Raw genomic sequence first — 24,244 nt, 5'->3', positions numbered from 1 at the left:
AGTCGACTGCTGTGTATGGCAGTCAACCGGGAGGGACTCCTCCCGGTGGACTGATGTGTATGGCAGTCAACCGGGAGGGACTCCTCCCAGTCAACTGCTGGGTATGGCAGTTGACCGGGAGGGACTCCTCCCAGTTGACTGCTTGATATGGCAGCCGACCAAGAGGGACTCCTCCCGGTGGACTGCTGTGTATGGCAGTTGACCAGGAGGGACTCCTCCCAGTAACGTTATCGACTGGGGGGGATTCCTCCTGGTCAAAGTCGTTGTATATAGCTTTTGACCAGGTGGGATTCCTCTTTTTCAACAAGGGTGCTTACTCTTGTTGACCCGGAGGGATGGGGAGGTCAAGCATGTACACGTGACCTCCAATGTGGGGGACTTTGGATGAGTCAGGGGCAGCTGAGCATTTGACTCAGGACTGAGTCTGTGCACCTCAGACCAAGCTTCCTGTACCTCAGCCTAGTGCATTTTGCACTATGGACTTAAGCTGAGGGAATTCCAAACTTTCCAGGGTGTACCACCCTGGGATTTATTTGTATGGGCCTGGTCTCAACTAGGAATGAACTCAGGTATGCTGCATGTCAACTGACAGCACTTTCTTGAGTTTTTTTCATAGTGTTTTATAGACAAAAGTGGAGCCCCAAAGGGGCTAGTGGGTTAGGTTTTCAGCTAATCTAGACAACAGGGTGATTTTAGCTGGTGGGAGTAGATCCAAATGATGTCATGACCTCTCAGGGGCGCATGAATGGTGTCAGAATATACAGCAAAACATTCTAAACATGCCAGGGGTGCATATATGATGTCTAAATATACAACAGAACATTCTAACACATGCATAAGGTGACAGTAGACTGCATGAGCTATCATACAGGGGTAATTAATGTATACACAAAGTCTGAGGCTTCAGAAACAGTGTAAATGATGGCATACTATGTATATAAAGGAGTGTATTTAGCTAATATGTTATGAGTGTAGCCTGACAGGGAGATGTATGTTTGTATCCTGTGATATGTATAAGTGTACTACTGTGAAAATTGGGTTGAGGCAGGTGACAGCTGGGTTACTGGGGCTGGCCGTGTGATAGGTGTCCATGAGGTATAACTTCCACACTGGGCCCAGGGGTGCTTCCAGTGGTGACTAGGGGTGAGATTGGCCGTAGAATTCATTTCTGGGGTCCATTTGGTGGTATCTTGAGGCCTAGTATGAGTAATTATGTGGCATAGAAAAAACTTTTTATTTTTCCACTTTTCTGTCTGCCAGACTGTTGCTCAAAATTTCAGGGGACAGATAAAATACAGAGTTTAAAAATCCCTGAAATTTTTAGACTGTTTGAAACTGTAACAAGAAAGTTATTCAGATAGCAAGAATTTTCCTACTAAGCCCGCCACGCACTCCCTGAAAGTCCTAAAAATTTCAGGGAATGCATAATATTTACAATTAGAAGTGCCCTGATTTTTTTGTGCGTCTGGGATGTGTAACAAAAAAGGTATTCCTTAACATGTACCCCAGAAAAGGGGGTATGCAAAAAATAATTAATTAATTAAAAAATAGTTTTTTTGAAGTTCTGATTGCATGATAACTATTTTCATCATTTTAGATAAATTTTGATATTATTTGTGTCACATAGAAATGAGTAGAAAAAACCCGGGTATGTACGCAGAAAAGGGGGTACAGGCGCGGAAAAACCGGGTATGTTTATTAACCCCCTAAAGAAATATTGCTGCTGAGTAAAAATAATTGCTGCTGCTGGCCGTGGAGCTGGGCATGGGGGCTCCGCAGCGGCATAGCTGCCTTGGCCTCTAGTAATGAATAAAAATACACACATGAAGAAGACAAGTTCCACTTGGTGAGTTGGTAAGCCAATAATGTCAGGGTTCATGACTACAAGACATTGGTCAGACATACATATCTGAAATGCAAACAGGCTATAATGTTGAGGTTCATCAAGAGGGAAAAGATATATTTTCAGACCTACTTTGTGCAGCAGCAAAAAACTCTTTGCGCACAGAATTGACTGTCCCCTGACGTTGAGCCCGCTGTGCGCGCAAGCCTAAAAAACTTTGCGCACAGTGATCTCCCCCAAAAGAAGCGGAGGGGTTTTCCTCATTTTGTTTGGAAAAATTAAAAGAGGGGGTCTTGCTTGCCCCCTCCAAAAAATTTCAGAATTTCTGGACTCATCCTTATGATACAAAAAAATTTGAAATATTAATTCCAAAAATTGCCCAACAGGCTCCTAGGCCCCTGCAGCACCACCCCAAGGATATTTAACCTGCCAAAACTTGGTCGTTTGGGTACACCGTCCCTCAAAAACAAAGTTTGGGGGCAGAAGAAAGCTGCCGTTGAGGGACTCCTGACCGTGCTAAGCGGTGGCAGTCGTGTGAGGGGATGGGTTGCTGTTTAGGCTGCCCTTGGGGCAACACTGAAACAAGTACAATACATGGAGAGTATCTGGTAAACTTTTTTCATTGAAGATACAGACCTACAAGTCCTATTTTTTGTTTTTAGCCCTGATTATGTATAGGTTGGCTGAAAACAAAAAACAGGACATGTAGGTCTCCTGTCCATCTTCAATGAAAAATGTTTACCAGATACAATCCATGTGTTGTACTTGTTTCAGCGTTGCTTGGGGTGATGGTCCGTAGAGATGAGCACAGGTGAGATCACAGATAGCTGGTGGTGGGGGTGGCTTTGAGATGTCCGCCGGGGTGTTGAATCCTTGCCAGTGGTTGTTTGTGTTTGGAAAGAAGAGGAAGGTGATCTTAAGAAGGGAAGGAGGAGATGGATGCAGATCTGGATGGAAGGGATCAAAGGTTTTGAACTCTGATGATCTGATCAATAGACTCAGGATGGACCATATTCTGGGGATCAGAATGCCATGCTCCTCCCATACTCCAAGTTCAGCAAACTTGGACTCCGGGAGGACACATGTCACATGAATTTCATCATCTCCTCCGCGCGCTACACGCGCGCGCACACAACAAAACAGCAGAGAGAAAGAAAACAAAAGCAGAAAACACAACACAACAAAAAAAAAGGAAACACAGTGAGATGAGACAGAAAGAGGCCAATCAAAACCTCATGAGAAGAAAATAGGGGAGAGAATAAAATCAAAACAAAAATGGAAACCACACGCAAAACATGAATAAACCCACAGCAAGTGCTGTGTGAGGACCAAGAAACATGAAAGGAATAGAGGGGGGGGGGGGGGGGGGAAATAATGGGGAACACAGGAGGATAGGGGATGGAAGGGTAGAAGTGTTCTTGAATCTTGAGGATCTTGATGCCTTGGGGGGGGGGGGGGGGGGGGGGATCTTGAGGGTCCTTGAAGAGTTAGAATGAACCTTGAATCTTGATGATCTGGCTGGCAGCAGGAGTGCACCTGACTAGCTGACCACGAAATGGGCCACCACACTGTTCCAATGGCCGGTGTGGTAGATGCTTTTGTTCCAGATGGAAAAATTCAAAAAATTATAGTTTACATGTGTGGTGTTACATTACACCCTCTTTTGATACACACACCCCCTTCAGTTTACATACACAGTTGTAAACAACTGCATTTATAATACTATAGCTTACACACTACCCTTTTACATATATCTGTGTGTATATATGCGGCTACATAGCAACCAGCCAGCCTCAGATGTGGCTGTGTAGCAACCACAAGCCACTTATTACAGTAACCTAGAAACCACAAGCCACATCAATAAAGCGGCATAGTAACCATGGGGCTATGCAAGTCACTCAAGCAGACTACACAGCAATACAGAAAGCTGTGCAGGTCACTTGAGAAGACTCCATAGCAACCAGAGGGCTGTGTAAGCCACACTTGTAACTAAGTCACCAGCTGAATTCCCTCATGTCTACACTGCCACACTGTACATAGCTGTTTTCTGCACAGCAGACCAGCCAAGATATCTCATTTGTAAAAGGCACACCAGCCAAAACCCCTCATGTATAGCTTACACACTACCCTTTTACATATATCTGTGTGTATATATGCGGCTACATAGCAACCAGCCAGCCTCAGATGTGGCTGTGTAGCAACCACAAGCCACTTATTACAGTAACCTAGAAACCACAAGCCACATCAATAAAGCGGCATAGTAACCATGGGGCTATGCAAGTCACTCAAGCAGACTACACAGCAATACAGAAAGCTGTGCAGGTCACTTGAGAAGACTCCATAGCAACCAGAGGGCTGTGTAAGCCACACTTGTAACTAAGTCACCAGCTGAATTCCCTCATGTCTACACTGCCACACTGTACATAGCTGTTTTCTGCACAGCAGACCAGCCAAGATATCTCATTTGTAAAAGGCACACCAGCCAAAACCCCTCATGTACATAGACTACCAGCACAAATGCCTCACATTTGCCTCTGCTCTCTCTTCCTTTCTCCCCCATTGAATCCAGGAGATCCTTCCCCCACAAGATTCAAATAAATCGTCACCCTCACCAACAAAGGGTAGTTATGTTATGTTGCCTTGTCCGCGCGATTTTGGTAACGTAACTACCCCCGACTAACGGGGACATTTCAGGCCCCGCGCGTAACGTAACGGGCCTCATTTTTGAGGCCCGTTATCGCGTTATCCCCCGGATAACGCAATAACGGATCATTTAAGGCTTTTTTAGCCTCATTTTTTGCCCGCTCTCAGGGGCTCCGCGCGCCCGGATAACGCAACAAGCATAAAAAAAAAGGGCTTAATGTGGTGCGCTAACGTAATCGCACCGCCGTTACGCGTAGATAACAACAAAAATTCCGTTACGTTACTGTTATCTACGTGTTTTGCGTAGCGTAACTACCCTTTGTTGCCCTCACACTCTCTGCCACATAATAAAATACTAGCTTTGTATTTTGCAATACACAGTCCATTGTGAGCCACTTGTGAGAAAAGTATTCAACTACACTAGACCACTGTCTTCTTGCTTCCAGCCTAGCTGGGGGTGTTGTCAGTCTTTGTCTTTCAGAGAGGCAGGGGTTTCCCCACACACATTTCACTAAATTCAGCCGTAAGAGGTGCAAACCGCTTTTGGAGTCTCACACTGGCACAAGCTATTGAACAAGTGAAACGAAAGGTCCGAATGAAGTGGGTGTTGAACCCACAACCTCGTGTACTGTGAGAGTCAAACTCACATACTCAGCATTCATGAGTGATGCTATAACCATTGAGCTAAGTACACATTGCTATGTTGCAGTTGAATACAGTAGATGTATGCTTATGAGATGGTGTGATGTTGCCTCCAATGATGATTGGATGTATAAGCAACAATGTGTTAAGCAGTGCTAGATTGACACTTCAACAAGCTGGTCATTGAGCAGAGTATACAAGGGAAATGGTCAATGTGGTCAGTGAATCAGAAACGGGCCACCTCATCTTGATTGGTGTTATAGGTTCGGGCCACCTTTTTGGTTAAGAGGAGCCGGCAACGTTGTAACAGCTGCGCTGCTTTTAGCGCAGCGAAGCGGTTAGCGCAGCGGTTTTTTGTGCCGCTGCGCTAAACGCTGCGCGCAGCGGCCAGACCGCTGCGCTAACCGCTTTTTGTTTTCCTGGAAAAAAAAAGATAATTTTGGCGCGCTGAAAAAAGCGGTCACATAGCGCTGAACCGCTGCGCTTCAGCAGTAGCGCAGTGGTTTGAAAAAGAAGAAAGAAAATGGTCTAAATCATGTTAAAAGAGGTTTAACATGCAGTTAAATTCCGCTATCCGCTAAATTAGCGGATAGCGCAGCGGATTTCCACTTCCGCTGCGCTATCGCTAATTGCCCTGGGTGGGTAGCGGTCAACCGCTGCGCGTAGCGAGTAGCGCAGCGGTTTTTTCAACAGCTTCCGCTACTTGCCTCTGGGACGTAGCCATGTGACCGCTGCGCTGCGCTAAATGACCGCTTTTTTTAGCGCAGCGCAGCGTTTACAACGTTGGAGCCAGGTTCTCAACTCTGCCAAAATGGTACTGATTGGATGGTAAGTGCTGGTAATTGCCTGGATGTGACTTTCAATTTCATCCAAGTATAGCGTTGTGTTGGCCTCGAGTTCCATCAATAAAAACTTGGCCTCCTCACAAGAAAATTCTAATGGGTGGCCACACTCCAGATAGAGGGCCGGATCTCTAAAGACACTCCTTTTGCGGCAGTATAAATTGTTCCAATGGCTGAGGGAGTCTGGGGAAAAATTGTAGCCAATTGTTGCATTGATATCGGCGAGCTGTATCCCACCCTGGCTGAGTCTGACAGCAATTGCCTTGACCTCCGGGGCATACTTAACATATACCATGACGTACTGAAGTGGAATTGATTGGGCTGCGGGGATTGAAAGCAAAGAAAGGGAAGAGTGCAAGAAAAAATGAAAAATGAGCTCTCCAGGTGATTGGACGGCAAGGAAGAGGGGGGGATGGATTGGAGGGAAGGGAGAGAGTGGCAACAGTGTGGTGATCAATTCTGGAACACGTGTCAAATTTGTTGTGGCACTGCGGTATATCTCAACTGCAACACCTGTCACAGAGTTGTACATAGACTATTTAGCTTGTTTCTCATTCTATCAAAGAAAAGTATCACATCTGTTGAGCTCACTCTCCAAAAAAATTGTCCACAGAGAGGCGGTGAAGAAAAAGTGCGGAACCAGTGCGGAACGGAGCAGAGCGGAGCGCACAACTGAAGGCAGAGGCGCGTGGAGCTCGACAGCGGAACTGGACTCAAACTGAGCAGGCCAGCGCGGACTGGATAGCGGAGGTGGGGATTGGGGGAAGCTGTGGCAGCCAAAAGGGCGGCGTGTGGGATCCTGACATCATAGGCTAGACAGGGGCGTGGAGGCTAGGGAGAGGAGTTTGATGGCGTTCAAAGGCAAGCAGCGGGGACGACAGGAGTTAGCGTGAGAGTGGAGCTTGGCGGATGACATGCGTTTGTGTATAGCGCTTGGGGGATGACAAGTGTGCGCGTGTGAACGGAGTTAGCGGATGGCGTGCGTGGGAGGTGGGTGGAGGATATCTTTTCTCTATAAAAACACAGTGGGGGAGGGAGGATTCTGTAGGATACTCCCCACAGACTCCTTTTGTGCTTCTCTTACCTTGTGTATGTTGCAGAGCAGAGTTTTGCATTGCAGACTTGCTTTATGTGTCACGGTTGTGCCTTGCGGAGTTTTGTGCTTGCTTTACGGCTGTTTTCTTGTGGTTTTGCGGAGTTATCTTCTATATGCGGCAGAGCTTTATTTTACAGTTTACTTTTGCAAAGCTTTATTATTTTCCGTGCTTTAATTTATTTATCCCACTCAGAGCCCTACAACGCGGCGGAGCTGCGGAGTGGAGTTCCTCCAGATCACCTGACTTGACCCGGGAATCATCTTGGAGCAGCAGTGGTCCTGGCAATTCTACGCAGGGAACACTTTCTGCTCATCACAATGGACTCACTGGTATTGGATAGCTAAATGCTTGCAGTCGGGGTTCTGGAAGGGCTGGTTGGCGGATAACGGTATCAGAAAGGGTCTTTTTGGCGGTTGGGCTTCCAGATCACCAGGAAAAAACAATGATCACTTGTCTGCAAGTGACATAGCAAAGTACAAAGGGGCCTTTGTAATTTTTCATGTCACTTGTAGGCAAGTGATCATTGTTTTTTCCTGGTGGATGGGACCAACTGGGGGGGAGAAGAAAAAATGATTGGATCAGCTGGCTGGGTGATCAGAGAGCAGGGAAGCGGGGGGGAAGGCTTGGAGGGAAGGGAGAGGGTGGTGAGGGACTCACCGGTATTGGAATTGGAAATTTGGATGCGGTTTGGGTTCTGGTTGGGCTGGCTGGTGGATGGTTCTGGTTGGGCTGGCTGGTGGATGGTTCCGGCGGCTGGGTTGTGGGTGGGTCCGGTTGAGCGGGGGGGGGAGCTGGGTTGGGGGCATTTTTGATGGGGAGGGGGTAGGGGGTATGGGAGAGATGGAGAGAGGGAAGAAGTCCAAAGATGAGAACGTTTGGAAGGATACAGGGCAGGTGGCTTAAATGAAAAATTTTGTTGGTTGGATTTTCATGCTGCTGGACCCGCAAGCTTTTTGGTTTTGGCTGTACAGTGGGTGAGCTGATGTTTTTACCCTCAAACTTTTCATTGCAGAACCTCAGGCAAGTAACCTGAAGTCATGGGGTCGGCTACAGCGGTGGAGAATAAGTCACCAAGAATGATTATGAAAGAAAAAAAAAATGAAAAAATGAACAGTGTGAAAATTTAATAATTTAATGCAAATTGCTCAGAATCTTTATTATTTTTCAAACCAAGAAGAGAAAATCAGAGAGTACAGTATGGCATGTGACAGGAATGATAAAAATTGAAAAAAAATTGAAACCATTTTCAATGATACCCGCACCCACTTCGACCCTCCTCATTACCCAAGTACGGGGTCCCGGAACACGCGCGGGCGTCGTCCTCTGGGCTGTTGTATGCTCGAGGCGAGGTGAATATGGTTGGTGCCTTTGAGTTTACCAAGCCACCAACAGCGTGATTATTCAGCTCTTAAGAGAGGCTAAGATCCCCCCTCCATCATTGCCCAACCGTCCTCTCCAAGGGAAGATAAAATACCACAAAACTTGATTGAAGGTATCCAAAGCCAAGAGAAAAAGGAGCAGAAGAGGAGAAAAAAACGATATCCCAAGAGACATGAGTTTGTACTGGTGTCATTATGTGTGTATGCAGGCAAATGAACAGGAGGAGAATCGAGAGAGTGGACGACATGGATGAGCAATGGCGATGGAAGGACGTGAGATGGTATGGATGTGGATCCTAGTAGCGGTGGGCCAAAAAGATGAAGGTGTGTTGATCGTGTGGAGTCCTAAACATAAACATCTGAACAAACAATTCGGTTCCGAGATCCTCCCTCTTTCTCCTCGTACTATTTTGTCGTTCCGTTGAAGAAAAAGGAAATGAAAGTATAAATGACAGTATATCACAACAAAGGGGTAACATAGAGAAAGTGAGAAGGGACGGCATCAGAGTTGATTGAATGAACTCGAAAGGGGCAGGGGGGGAAAGGTATGAATATATAGGAGGGCCAGAAGAGTTGGAGGAAGGATAAGTGATGAGGGTGAGAGAGATTATGGGTGAGTAAAGAAAAAAAGAGTGGACGTAGGTATTTTTTTGATGACGGGAGGGAGGAAGGCGGTTAGAAGAGGTTGAGAGACTTGATTGAGATGAAGAGAATGGAAGCCAGAGCCAATGAGGAGTAGGAGTTGGTGAGAAGGAGGTTGATGGCGGCGGCAGCGGAGGTAGTGAGGATGGACATGATGCCGGCCTCCTGGTTGATAGCCTCGATGAAAGGTGCGCCGCAGCGCTCGCTGACGGCCTGCCAGAGCTTGAGCTGGCCGGAGAGGTACCCCGAGGAGGAGAGGCCGCCGAAGTGGGGTGTGGCCTGTTCGAAGCCGATGTAGGCGGCCAGGACGGACTGGGTGCAGGGCTTGCAGAGGGCGGCGTCGGGCAGGTAGGGGCTCAGGAAGAGGAAGGCCAGGTTGGTGTTGGTGTAAGTGTCTGGGTTCGGGTTGTAGACCTGTTGTTGTTGTTGGTTGGATGCTGCGGTCGAGTTGAGCGGAAGGCTGTCCCGGGTGTGCAGGACGGGATGGCTGGGCGGACTGCCGCCGACCTGGGAGACGAGCTTGTCGCCAAAGACCGAGCTGACCATGGCGCCGAAGTCGGAGGCGGATGAGTTAGCGGACTTGGCGCTCGAGGGGGAGGTAGTACCGTTGACGACGGCGGCTGCGATGACGGAGGGACAGTACTGGCTCGTGGTGGGGTCCTTGGAGCAGAGTGCGACCCGATAGGGGGTGAGGATGTAGAGCACGTCGTAGGTCATCCGGACCGCCTCGACCCCCGTCTGGAGCTCGGCGTTGCAGGCACTCGAGAACTGGTTGAGGATCGTGTACATCATGTGCGGGGCGCATCCCGAGCCGCTGTTCGAGCCGCACAGCCCGTCGAAGGCCTTCTGCACTTGGTCGTGGGTCACCGACTTGGGGCCGCTGGCAAACGAGGCCGTCGCATTCAGCAGAGGGGCCGTGCAAGAGGTGATGTTCGGGTTGGCATTCAGCTGGCCGAGGAAGGCCTGGCAGCCCTGCGAGATCGTCGTCGGGATTCGGACGTTCGCGCCCGGGTTCGATTGAACGGCGGGGGTGGTGGTGGTGTTGGTGGTGTTGTATCCCGCCAGGGAATGGTTGGATGCGTTCGTCCCATTGTTGGCCGGGTCGAATCCGGGTAGGTTGGCAAGGTTAGAAGCTGCCAAGATAGATTACATGACGGGTCAAGTCAGACGATTCTTCTCGGAAGCTCAAAAGAGAGAGAGAGAGACGAACGAAGAGTGTTGGGACTGGTCGTGTTGCCCGCGGCGGCCTGGGCGGAGACGGGCCGGGTGACGGCGAGCGAGGATATGATGAGGCTGGCGAGCCAAGCTGAGGGGTGGCGCATCGTTCGTGACGGAGTCTTGCTGGAGTCTTGCGAGGGTGGGCGTGGGCGTGGTGGGTTGCTGGTGGGGTGGAACGAATGACTGAGGCTGGCTGGCTGGCTCGGCGTGAGGGTTTCGGGTGGGCACACTCCCACACCCGGGCGGAAGGCGGGGTACGGGGAAGCCGCAGGGGGCCCCGGGGAACCGCAACAGACCTTGCCCCCGCTCACACTGTTCATCAGAACCTCATTAAAAGGGGGATTCAAAGTTGGTTGGGTTCAAATTGCATAGACTTTTGCAAGCTGGTGTTCACAAATTTTCTTGAGAATCAACTGGCAAAAAAAACATTCAAGAAGGCTTCAAAGGCCAAGCTGGAAAATGTGGCTTGCATGGTAACTCTGTTCAAGATCTGACTTGAATGCCAACTTGCAAAAGTGCATGCAAGTCGCACCTGGCCAGCTTTGAAACCCCCTAATAAACTGACACATGCTTCTTGTCTTTGCTCCGGTTTTTTTTCCCAAAAGGGGGTCAATTGTGGGCTGGATAATAATAATACATAAAGCATTTTTCAACACCCCCACTACTCAGGATGTCTGGGTTGGATGATATTATAAACATTGTTGAAAAATTGAAATGGTGTTTTGGAAGGGTAAAAATGCCATAACAAAAAACTTGGAAACGTAGATTCTTTCATTGTTGAATCAACAATATTTGCATTTGAGAAATTATGCGGAGATGAAAAAGGGATACCAATCTTCACAAGTTAAACAATTGAATTTGTGCTGTTGAGAGAATTTGGGGAAAAAACCTGACAGGAATACCAGTGGAAAGGACATGTAACCTGGTTTCAAGTTTCTTGGGCTAAAATAAATGAGTTCAGTTACACAGGCAGCTCAGGCATTATTAAGCTTACATCAACTTGTATTCCATATTTGGTTTGCAGGATTTGGTAAAACAATTCCATGACATGGCCTCAACCTGCCTGCATTCAAATTTTATCACAAAAATTGGGGTTCATGGTGATCTTAATTTTCCTTAATGTTCTTCTCATGAATTTTCATTTCTGATAATCATGAAGTAGAGGCAAACATAGTTGAACTCTTATCGAAGCAATCAATTGGTGAGCTTGTGATATAAAATCACTGGAGGTTATCCTTTCCAGTACTAGTAGGGTAAGATGCAATGTGCTTGGTGGAAGAAGACTACTGCTGAAGTGTTTGTTTCGACTTTCGGGGAAAGGACTCGGGGAGTACGGCTTCCCTAATCCGTGCTTTTGTTGAATTTTTTGCACAGCTTCCCCATCCGGAGTGTCCACACCCCCACGCTTTTCTTCTCCCCTCAACCACAGTCCCAGCCCAGCCGTCGCCCATCGCCCATCACCCTGCCCCCTTCTCTTCAGCTGCCCTCTCCCCCCTCAATACGCCCCCCCTCCCTCCCACTCTCAGCCGCACTCTCCACAGCAAAACCGCAAGCCTAGCCATGTCTGGTCACGTCTACTACCGTTTCAAATCTCAGAAAGACTTCCAGAGAATCATCTTCGAAGGGATCGGGATCTCAGTATGGGACTTGAAGCGCGAAATCATCCAAGAGAGCAAGATGGGAAAAGGAACCGACTTCGACTTTGCTATCTACAACGCCGACACCGACGAAGGTATTGAATTCACATCTATCCATACAGACCTTGATAATAATCAGGCTTGAAAGAATGCTAATCAACTTATTGAATCCCTTCGTGCATCACCTCCAGAGTACGCAAATGACCATGCCATCATTCCGCGCTCGAGCTCGGTCATTGCCCGTCGACTGCCGCCCAAAAGACCCGGACACGGCAACGCGCAGCAGTATGTTGGGGTTAATTTGACAGGCTCCAACAGTCGTAACAACCCGCCTCTGACTGCTCATGTAGATTGGCGAGGGGGAGGGGCGATCTCGAAAGATTTCAGACATCGGAACGAGACCCCCTCCAACACTCCCCCGGCTGGGGCAAGTGCTTGCATACCCCTATCTATATATTATATCTCCCATCTCTCTTCCCGCTGCTCCTGACCAAACCTATCTTCTCTCTCATCCTCATCCACAGACTTTTACCCCCGTGCTCACGGGCGGTGCACGCGATTCGGAAGCAGAGAGTATGGCTGCAATGTTTGCTGCGCAGGACCAGCAGTGGCAGAAGACCCAAGAAACGATGGCTACGTTCGTTCCAATTATTGATTATCTTCTCACTTTCCTTCTCTATCTTTTTTCTCGCACTTTTCTACCCCCTTTTCTCCATGCATCTAAAAGATCAGGTATCTGCTTGCGGATGATATATGACTCTCACCTTTTGTCAAAAAGCCTCATTTGTCCAACTGACCCAGATAGATTATCCTCAAGACCATAGACATCAGACTCTTTTATTTATTCTGTAGCTCTTCTTGCCCTTGTACAGATTTAAATCCCCGTGTCATTCTCTCTTTTTCCCCTTATCTTTTTTGATCGATTTCGTTTTTCGGATATCAGCTCATCAATTTTCTTCATTTTTTTCTGATCTCGCTTTGCTGCTTGTCTCATTAAAAAACTCAAACCCTCTCGCATGTGTTGCTCTCCGTCATCTTCGACCAAACATTACTCGATGAACTTCGATCTCGGCTTCTTTTGTTCTTCATTTCACACTGTTTAACAAAACAATTTAATCTGATTCTGTTGATCCCAACATCCGTACCACATCCTTGTGTTACCCGAAACGAATCCTGCGCAATCAAACAATAAACGGTTTGGGATTTTTTTTTCGTTTGACGCTCCATCTTCCCTATTTCTTTCTCTCACTTCTACCCGCTTTTGATCCTAAAAAATGCTAACCCATCAGTGCAACCCGAGTAGGTAGAAATATGGGGTTTCGTGATCGTGGCGGTGGCCCAAACCGGTTGAATAAAGGTAGAGAGAATGGTCTCAATGGACCAAGTGGACCGGTATCATCTACCAACCCAAATTCTGCTGGTAGTAACAACAATAATAATGGCCAAGGCCAGCTTCACTCTCAAGCTGCTCCTCCTCAAGGTTACATTTGCTACAGATGTGGTCAGAAAGGTCAGATTTTTCTCTCTTCTCGCGATTTCATCCCCAGACTATTTGGCTGTCCATATCTTCAATCGTTTGAGATGTCTCCACTTTGGTAATTGAATCGACGATAGCCATAAAAATACTGATCAATGTTGTGGCTCGCTTTTTTGCAATAGGGCATTGGATCCAAGCATGTCCCACAAACGATAATCCGGATTTCGAAGGTCGTCCGAGGATAAAACGTACTACAGGAATCCCGAAAAGCTTTTTACAGAAAGTCGAAAGTGGTCAACCGGTCGATGGACAGAATGTCATGGTCACTTCAGATGGTAGCTTCGTTATCGCTAAACCTGACAAGTTGAGCGCCTCTTTCACTATCTTGACCCAACAAACCCCACACCCTTGTTTCTTTTTTCCCTGTTTTTTCTGCAAATCAAATCGGATAACATCGTGCTGAAAGTGGCCAATGCCAATTTTCTTGAGGGTTTCAATTTCGGTCGGTTAACAAACAACTGATGTCTTTCTCTATTGAATGCTTGAATCTAGTGCGACGTGGAAACAACACAAATCAGTGGTCGTCAAGAACCTTTCTGCAGCAGATATTGAAAATCAAAGACCATCAGATCCAGATTTAGTATGTTCAATATGTTCAAAGTTATTAAAAAATTCAGTCAAGATGATCTGTTGTAGTTCAAGTTTTTGTGAAAGTTGTATCAGTAATTATTTAAAGTCACATTCCTCAGTTTGTCCGGAGTGTGAGACCAAAGTATCTTTCAACCCATCTTCTTCGACCTCTGCCACCACTCCTAATAACAATAAAGCTTTTATAATCGATGACGAACGAAGGAAACGAAGTGATGACTATATCCAAGAGATCCTAAAGATTAGTCAAGCTGCGCAATTAGAACAAGCCAAATCGGACGAAGATCAAGCAGCGGCGGAAGCTCCTTCAAAATCTGGACCGGACGCACAAGATACTCAACCTGACTCCAAACGAGACGATGATCCTAAATCTCAACCGGCGCAGGTCGACGAGACCCCATCAACTCACACCGCCGGCACTCCTCAAGCCAGTCAAACAAAGGATGTCCCCAAGGCGTTACCGGCCGATAAACCTACCCAATCTAATGGTCAAGACGCGGTGAGTGTTTTTTTTCCTATGTGATTACTAGGTCAAAAATACGTTCTGATGTTCCTTCTGTTTTTAATCACTCGCTCGTATGGAAATCCAGAAGCCTCAGGGGGCCAATTCGACCGAAGTTGCCAAGCTATCGCCCACCGAGTCCAAGAACGCACGCTCGGCCGGACCAGGATCCGCAGGCTCGTCCCACATACCAAACTTGATGAATGGGATGGTAGAGTTCGAAGGGTATGGTCCGTCGCATGGGATGCCACTCAACGGAGGTGGTGCGAACATGCCGATGATGCACGGAATGGGGATGAATGGGATGGGGATGGGGATGGGCTATGGGGGGAACGGGATGATGATGGGTAAGATGATGGAGCCGATGATGATGAACGGGATGGGCGGACCAGGCCACAACGTGGTGATGAACTCGAATCAGCTCGGCTTCGGTGGCGCGATGCATGCCGGGAACGGGATGTCGATGGAGCTCGGTAACGGAAGCGGAGCGGAAGGGATCCTTGGAGTCCAACTGAACCAGGTGACAATGATGCTCCAGAACCCTCAACTCAACGAGCCGATCCGGATGCAACTCCTCATGCAGCAACAGAACCTACAACAACAGATTGCGATGCTCCAGCGTATGGGCAACGGAACCGGGGCGACGAATCACATGATGGACCACAGCATGATGAATATGGGAGCCGGGAACGGGATGCTCATGAACCACCCGGCCAACCACTTCGGCAACTCGCTTGGAGTTCACCATCAGCAGCAGCAATCGGACTTCAACCAGAACAACTCTTTCGGCCCGTTCGGGATGGGCAACTTTCTCGGAAACCACCAGCTCGGATTCCCCCCAAACGCGTTACACGCAGGCGGCGGCTTAGGGATGAAGCAAGTCAACCAGATGGCCCCGCAATTCAATCAGCACCAAAAACATCACCATCCCTCCCTCCCATCGAACTTGCCAAGACTACCCGGGAACAATCTTAACCAACAGAACCACTATAACCGCCGACCTCCCCCTCATCTTAATAATCTCCAACCTCCACATCTACAGAATCATTCTCAAATGTCCACCCATACTAACTCTCATCGTGATACGACTAAACGTAAAAGACCTGAAGATTTGATCGAGCTTGAGAGCGGGGAAAAAGTCCCAAGATATATGTGATCCTCGCTCTTGCTCTTTATTCTCGTCTTTTACTCGCATTTAACCAAAAAAACATATACTAGACATCGATATTACTGATAAATGGGTCTATGTTATTTTGTTCTTTTTTTTTCCGGGATCCATGTTTGATACTCAGACGATACACTTTTTTTGACATGTCAACAATGATTTGTTTTTTGTTTATTTGTTTATTACGTAGTTTTTTGCTATTAATGGGTAATACAAAGTAACTTTACTGAGATCTGCCTGCTTTCAGGATTGACATGACTGTTTGATTGTTAAAAACACAACCAAGCTTGTAATTAGTTATTGACATTGTGTGTGCACACCAAAAGAGATGAAGAAAGGTTTTGTTCGGGAGTTAATCTGGATTTGAGTTTCAATCTGTAGTTTGTTTTGATTTGGTTCAGAAGGGTAGATCATAGGCAGTCGCACTGTCTATGTGGTTTGGCAGGTCATGAGGCTACAAAGCTTCTGAGTGGAGGACTTCCTGTCAATCTGGAAACCCAGATTGTCTCAGATTTTACAGGGAAATCTAGGCAGATCTAGGATTTGGGATGATCAAGCCCAGATTTCCCTGTCAAATCTGAAAAAATCTGAGTTCCCAGGTTGACAGGAAGTCCCCCAGTATGTAGTATGGGTAGGTATGCCCTTATGCAAGTTGCCAAGTATGCAGTTGCCTCAAATCACACACTTTTATCCAAGAATTGATTGAAAAACAGCCAGAACATCATGTCTTCATACACCCTCACCTACTGAATTCCTCCAGGAGACACCCCTCCAGAAGGCCATCCACAAAAAAGGACATCCTGTGTGATTTCTTAACAAGTCAACTTCAAGTGACAACCAACTCAGATTTTAAACTCAAAGAAATATTTCACATCCATCAACATTTGCTTGCTACATTCAACTCTTGACAAATCCACCAAAATGACAACTCAGCTCAATTATCAATATATACCAACAAATGTAGAAATTCATGAATATAAGAAAGCTATTGCCGTAATGCACACACTTCTGGCTTTCACAGCACTCAATTTTGGCTCTGCAGATCACTTCCAAGATCAACAATTTTCTAGCATCCATCAATGCAACCCTCTACACCCAAATCATTGAAGCAGCTGGTAAGGGCTAATTTCAAACAAGCATATATGGACCAAAGTTTTCTACTCAGAGAACAAAAACTTTTCAAGCAGTTTTCTGGTAATCCTCCATGCCATACCAACAAACTTTGATCCAGCAAATCAATTCCATCTACAAGAGCTAGGGAAAAAAACAAATCAACCCGTCCCTGATACAATAAGCCTAGTGGATGGGCAAACCAATTGGCAACAGAAAAAGAAGAATGGATTTCTATTTCTTCATTTCCTGTTAAGGTCAGGGTCTGGGGGAGAAGGGCTGGAACCGGGTTCTCTATCTAAGTAGGTTGATTGCTAGATGAGGCAAGCTTGATGGTCTCCCCCCCAGCTCTCCCTAAGCCAGGAGAGCCGTGACATGTATCTACAAGTGTGACATGTCCTTGGAGTAGGCCATGGCGTGCGCTGGAGCGGCTCATAACATCTCCTCAACAAAGGGATAAAACTCAAGATAGAGGAGACCAGCTTGTGCCTGAGAAAGAAACTATACTGGTGTGGTAGACGGGAAAGTGGAAAATCAAAAGTTTTTTATTATAAGCATGTCTGCTCATACTAGGCCTCAAGATACCGTCAAACAAACACCAGGAATGGATTCTACGGCCAATTTTACCCCTAGTCCCCACTGGAAGCATCACTGGAACCCCTGTGGATTGGAAGTTACACCCTCTTGGATCCTTCATAGACAAGGCCAGCCTCAGTCATTAACCTGTCACACCCCTCAAGTCACCCTTCCCAGGTATATACATCCTTAGAAGCAGCCAAACACATACTCTTTGCTGTCCTACTTATCTCAACTGCATATGCAGGGGACCAACCCCACTTCTTCTGTATTTGACATGTCCCTGCTTCATTTCTGCACTCCTTGCATTAGTCTGGCATCCTTCATGCACCCTTGCATGAGGTACCCCTGTATTTGAAATTTCCCCTCTTTGTTTATGCACTCCTTGCATAAGTATGACATCATCTTTCATTTCTCACCCCACTTTTTGCCTGTATTTAGTATCTTCTGACACCACTTGTACGCAGACCACCAGCTAAAATACTTCATCCAGGGTCCACCTTGTAGCTAAAATCCCTCACATTTGTCTATATAAGGAGCTCTTTCCACCAGTTGTTTTTCCCTCAGTTCAGAACCCACCAGTTATACAGATATCACCCATTAGCCATTATCATCAGAGCATCTCCAATGGACTCGCTAAAGCGGGACTTGTGACCCCAATCTAGCGAGTCGGGTGAGTTTTTGGGTTCCAACGGACTTGCTATACAACTCGCCAAACGCCTCCTGAGTCGCCTCAACTCGCCACAGCCCTCCACTTGTGGCGAGTTTGCTCCAACCCAACACTTGCCTCTTGGACCACACCTCGCACCAGCTTGCACCCCATGCACACCTATACCGCACGCCACCTCACCTACTGGCTGATCCTCTTTTCATTCAATTGGATCTTGCTGCCAATGACCAATCATCAGGAGGATGACTGGGCATCAATGCCCATGACCGGTCATCAATAGGATGACCGGACATTGAGACCAATCACCGGGAATCAAGACTGATGATCAGTTATTGAGACCGATTACCGGGCATCAAGACAGATGACCGGTCATTGAAGCCGATACCCGGGCATCAAGACTGATGACTGGTCATCAAGGCCAATGACCGAGCATCAAGAATGATGACCGGTCATCGAAACCAATGAGCGGGCATCAAGACTGATGGCCGTTCATCAAGACCAATGACCGGGCATTGAGACTGATGCAAGACCAATGACCGGGCATCAAGAAAGATGACCATGACTGGATGCCCTATTGATGACCGGGCATGATGCACATGGCCGGTCATTGAGAGGATGACCGGCGGGTGTTTGAGAATTGGAAGGATGACCAGGAGCTGGTCATCTGTCTGTGTAGCTCAACGGGCAAGTTGTGGTATTGCCAACAACAAGCTGGTCCAGCCTCTTGTTGGGTCTTGATTTCTGGCGAGTCCGTTGTGGACCAAACCTGGGATGTCCCGTTACATGTGGTCCAGGGCCACGACCCTGGGTCTGCGCAATCCAGGGACTGTTGGAGATGCTCTCATCCTTACAATTTATAACATATGACATACCATATCATCCCTCTTATCTGCAATAACCACTGAGCTCACTCTCACATTTTCATACTCTCATATCTCTTGGTTGACATATCACGTGCCTGTCACAAGTTACCCCATTCTTGGTTCAACTCCCAACTGAGACATATACACTTCTCAGCCTAGGAACTCCTCTAAACTTTATATATCACCCCCTTGAGGAACTGTGTTCAAACCCCACCAGAATCATCAAGTCAACATTCACCCTTTTCACTCATCATAAACTCTCACATATTTCACAAATCTGTCATCAAACAACTTTATCTGGAACTAGACCAGACCTATCACTTTATTAAAACTTGCCAAGCTTAGCTTGGTGGGTCTTTTTCTCTGATAGTATAGAAGGGCAGAGTTTGCACCTCCATCATCCCCTTATCTATTCAGTAAAAGGGTTTCACAACCGCTTTTGAGTCTTACACCGGGGGCAAATTACACCGTGTTGAATCCTATGCATCTTCATTTCGCCACTGAATATTCACTATGAATACACAGCAAGAGTTCAATTCTCACTTGCCTCATGAATATTCTCAAGTTTAGGGTAAGACTTCAGGCACACCAATGATTTACTACCCGCACACCAAAAAAGGTGTGAACCTCCGACCACCCCAATGTTTTTGGAGTGGGATGTGGTTCACTCCAAAACCAGGTCATTTTTTGGAGTGCAAATCCCTGCACTCCATGCTGGTTTGGAGTGAACACCTAGACACTCCTGTATACCCTGTCTAGGGCCAGCGGAGGCAAGCCATTGAGAAAAAGCACTCCCCTTGATGGCCGGTCTGCCCCAGCCATTGGGGAGAGTACATACACATACAAGACCCTCAATGACAGGTCAGACTGGTCATTGAGAGTACTCAACCCTCTCTATGACCGGTGTGAGAATAAAGGATGGACAGTGGGTAGAAATGTCCACTATCCGCCTTCTGCAAGAAGATATATGTCCAGGCTGAGTGATTATTGGTGACTCGGCTCCACACTGCTATTACCTGCTAGCCTTCAGCTCTAGAGATGGCAAATGGCACCCGGGTACCTGTGGCGGGTGCGGGTACCCCCCTGTTTTTAGACCAATTTCTCACACCCGCACCCGCACCCGCACCCGGCACCCGCCATGGGAGGTACCCAGGTGCAGAGCGGGAGGTACCCGGGTGCCAGGTGCAGGTACCCGGGCTTACCAGCAGTACATTTGGTACTAATATATCCTTTTTATAATCGCTTCTCATTCATTGAACAAAAAAAAACTTATTGTAGTCAATCATTCTACTGTTAATTCTTCGATATCCTCCTCCTTTCTTTTTTTCTTTTGTTCTTGCTTCCATTGACGCAAAACTCCCCTTTTGATTAGACCGTTCTTGGAGTAAAACGCCACGGTCATCCCTGTAGTGACAGATGAAGCGCTGAGTCGGTGCCTTCGGTCGGACACATAATCCCTTCCAAAGCTAAATGATCTTTCCACGTCCACAGTGGTTGCTATTGTAGATCAATTAGCCGTTAGTACCAAATTAATAGTGAAAATGAAAGAGTAATTTTCTGAACTGGACAGCTGAGCACGTCGAGAGCCATTTGAATGAGACCGCCGTAAGAGTTTCCACAGCACCCTTGCGCAATCCAACATTTAAGGGGGTTGACTGGGAGTCCTCCCGAATCCAGATGCAAACCCCCAGCAAGCCACATGCTTAGCGGGTCAGTTGAGATCTGCCCCGATTGCGCTTCAGACGCACCACTCAGCATGGCAAGCACACCCGTCTGAGGCCGCTGTGAAGTGCGGACCAGTCAAGCTTGAATCATAGAGTAGATAGGAGAAGATAGCAAATACTAACCTTCGTAGGAGCAGGCTCTTGTGACATTGATTGAGTTTCTTGAGTTCCGCTTTTGTAGTGAGTTTCCCACATCTCACGAGCAAGTCGGATAGCTTCGGAAATCCATTCCGGTTCCCACTTGGCGAGTTTAAAATATTCATCCTTGAACGATGGATGAAGAACTAAAAAAAGTGTGCTATCAGAATCAAATGACCAACAGTAAAATAAAGAGAAAGACGAACTCATAGCAACTCGGTAAAGTGGGGAGCAGTCTGTAAGAGTATAGTACTTATTGGTCAATTGAATACCCGCCCGGCAGGCATTCCTCAAAGCGGCCGGGTATCTGCTTTCCTTGTCGGAAATCACATTTGAAAGATGACCGGTGATTTGGTCAATGTAAACGACCACTTCAGCTATTCGAGCACCACCCCGAGTCAATACCTGGAGGGTGATTTCGTAAAAAGGCTGAAGGACCTCGGCGAGGTCTTTGGCCAAGTCTATATCATTCTGGTTGATTAAATGTTCTCGTTGAAGCCCATGTCGCTTATCTTTCTGCCATTCGAGACTTTAGGCAGGGTTTTATAAGTGCTCCAGGTTGGTGTCTTGAATAGGAAAGATCAACTCACATCGCGCCCGAACATTGCAGGATACTGTTCAACTGCATCAATGTTGTATTCCACCGAGTCTTCACATTGCGCTCGACATTGTGGGGCTTGAGGCAGTTTTTCTCCCGACACAACTTCACGAACAGTGCCTTTGAATTAGGTGACTTATTGAGTTTTTGGGCAATTGCTCAAAACTACAACCAAATTTGTTCATGTAAGCTACCAATCACATTGTACACGGTGTGGTGTTCCATATGCGTGACAATGCCAAAAGCTCATTGCAGAGGTATTATAGTGGAGGGAGTGTGTAATACAGTGCGGGGGAAGAAGGGAAGAAGGAGCAAGAGGGGAGGAGAGGCCTTGACCCCCAACATTGGGAGTGGAACAGGTTAGACAATGGATGCAGAGTGTGTGGAAGAGGATGGAAGATGGCTTGGTTGCATAGCAACACATGACATCATGCAGCGCAGTACATGCATGAAAGTGCTGTGTAGCTCAAGCGCCTCATGCAGTATATATCCCTCATTGTTTGTACGCATAGTACAGCATATGCAGGTAGATAAGCTGTACAGGAAGTGTCTCCCGCAGCATAAATCCCTCATTGTTTGTAAATGTAGCACAGCATATGCAGGCAGATAAGCTGTACAGGAAGTGTCTCTTGCAGCATAAATCCCTCATTGTTTGTACACAAAGCACATCATATGCAGGTAGATAAGATGTACAGGAGGTGTCTCCTGCAGCATAAATCCCTCATTGTCTGTAAGGCAGTGCAGCACATGCATGCAGATGCTGTGTAGTTGAGTGTCTCCTGCAGCATAAACCCCTCGTTGTTTGTACATGCAGCGAAGTACATGCATGAGAGGCTGTGTAGTTGAGATCCCCTGCAGCAATAATCCCTCATGAGGAACTTCCCTGGAGCAAAAATCCCTCACCCTTCAATATATAAGGAGGCCCTTTCTCCCCTCATCAGATGTTTCGCCATCAGCCTACAGAGGTTTGGTCACAAGTGGTTAAGTTAGTTTAGTTAGGATCAGCCTACAGAGGTTTGGTCACAGTGGTTAGTTAGTTACGGTAGTTAGTTAGTGTCACAATCAGCCTACAGAGGTTTGGTCACAGTGGTTAGTTAGTGTCGCAATCAGCCTACAGAGGTTTGGTCACAGTGGTTAGTTAGTTACGGTAGTTAGTTAGTGTCACAATCAGCCTACAGAGGTTTGGTCACAAGTGGTTAGTTAGTTTAGTCAGCAGTGGGTATTAGCGGTATTAGTGATTAGTACAAGTACCGTAGAAGTTTAGTAGTGGTATAAGTGTGTCGGCAGTAGTAGAACCAATCATAACACAACAACAAATTCAAGTTAAGCAGCATATTAGTAACGTGTAGTACGAGTATAACAAAGTAAGTATATTACCTGCGTGCGAAGAAGTTATAACAGATTTGCTAGCCTGTTGAATCAAGTGATCTAGGTCTGATAGAGATTACTATATGAAAGTAAGATCTATCTTGGAATCAGCCATATCTTTATAAATATTGATTACAAGACTCTTAGATATTTGCATAGTATTATTAGAGGGGCAGGTCTTTCAAACCACCCGTAAGTTGTAATAGCCTTTCAACCTATTAAGCAATTTATTTCCCCCTCAGCGGATATTTCACCAAATTATATTTAGTGTCCCACACGAGTCCCTACAACGGCTAAGAATTGATTCATACCTTGGAAAGAGTTTTCTTGCATGATTCGGAAGTATAAGAGTTGTCATCATCTTCATCACTGAAACCGTTCACATCGGTAGTCTCCAATTCCATGTTGTCGTCATTGATCAGCTCGCATGCGAGGGTTCTATCCTCCCCTGACTCATCATAATTGTTTTCTTCATCTTCATCTTCGGAACCCTCTTTATTCAACCTGTGTGCAAACGCATCACCATCAGAAAAATAAGACACTACCAAGCAGACGAGAAGCATGAGGATCACTAGCGAGGAGACAAGAAACATACCCTAGAATTTGCTCGTCTGGATGTTCAACCTCATTTTGATTGTCATCGGAGTTTTCCGAGTCTTCTCCATCATCCAAATAGCTGTTAGTTTTCTTTTTCTTGTGGCTTCCAAATGGTCGCATTATAACCTGGGCAATCAGATTCAAGATGTGTGCAAAACATCGAACCCAATTTGATTGGCCTTTGAATTGGGGCCACTTAAATTTTTTGATCTCGTTGATCATGCTCTTGTTGTTGGAAGCGTTGTCTGTAACAATACCACAGATCTGTGGAAAAAATGCAAAACAAAACCAAAAAAATTGAAAGCCAATTCAGAAGCATGAGAGTGTTTACCTGGTTTTGAACTCCAAATTTCTCGACAATAACACGTACTGTGTCGGCTAGATAAACACCTGTGTGTCTTTCTTTTAACATCACAAAGTCCAGAGGCATGGCCTCCAATTCAAAACCACCCGTACCATCCTTGACCAAGCGATATATGACCGTTCCAAGAACATTGTAACCGTTTGGTGACTGCCAAGCGTCTAGCCCTAGATACATTGCTCCCTTATGTTTCTAGTGAGAAAAAATCAATTCATAAGAAAAAACACGAGAACTCTGATGAGTGAAAAAGGAATCTCACCGCAAGGGATTTGATGAAGTTCTCTTGGACTGCGCAATATAAACGGGTGATGTCGGAGGAAACAGCCCGTCGTTTAGGTAGGTTCTTCAAGACCTCCGGGTGCAATATGGATCTGTGCGCCTGTTCCCCAAGAGCCGAAAATGGCTGAGCACCCTCTGCGCACCATATCGCACATAGCTGGGGCACCTGTGGTAATCGACAATGTAAATATGTGGATCTCCTGACTATTTCTGGGGGAGAGAAGG

General features: G+C 46.7%; 2 protein-coding genes across 2 annotated transcripts; one reads left to right on the top strand and one right to left on the bottom strand.

Moving 5' to 3' along the window:
* Nucleotides 1–9,121: 9,121 nt before the first annotated feature.
* On the bottom strand, nt 9,122–10,626 carry PtA15_4A129 (uncharacterized protein; the record flags this gene model as incomplete). The annotated part of the gene is made up of 3 exons (XM_053167981.1): nt 9,122–9,412; nt 9,596–10,221; nt 10,299–10,626. 3 exons carry the CDS (start codon nt 10,624–10,626, stop codon nt 9,122–9,124), a joined length of 1,245 nt encoding a protein of 414 aa, XP_053019236.1.
* A 1,240-nt stretch (nt 10,627–11,866) lies between these two features.
* On the top strand, nt 11,867–15,726 carry PtA15_4A128 (uncharacterized protein; the record flags this gene model as incomplete). The annotated part of the gene is made up of 8 exons (XM_053167980.1): nt 11,867–12,038; nt 12,135–12,370; nt 12,468–12,580; nt 13,233–13,453; nt 13,603–13,783; nt 13,973–14,567; nt 14,659–14,800; nt 14,963–15,726. 8 exons carry the CDS (start codon nt 11,867–11,869, stop codon nt 15,724–15,726), a joined length of 2,424 nt encoding a protein of 807 aa, XP_053019235.1.
* Nucleotides 15,727–24,244: the final 8,518 nt, after the last annotated feature.

Source organism: Puccinia triticina, chromosome 4A (assembly GCF_026914185.1).
Source record: "Puccinia triticina chromosome 4A, complete sequence".
Taxonomy (NCBI): Eukaryota; Fungi; Basidiomycota; class Pucciniomycetes; order Pucciniales; family Pucciniaceae; genus Puccinia; species Puccinia triticina.
Note: the sequence above shows the minus strand (reverse complement) of the source record. Positions and strands in the feature narration are given on the sequence as shown.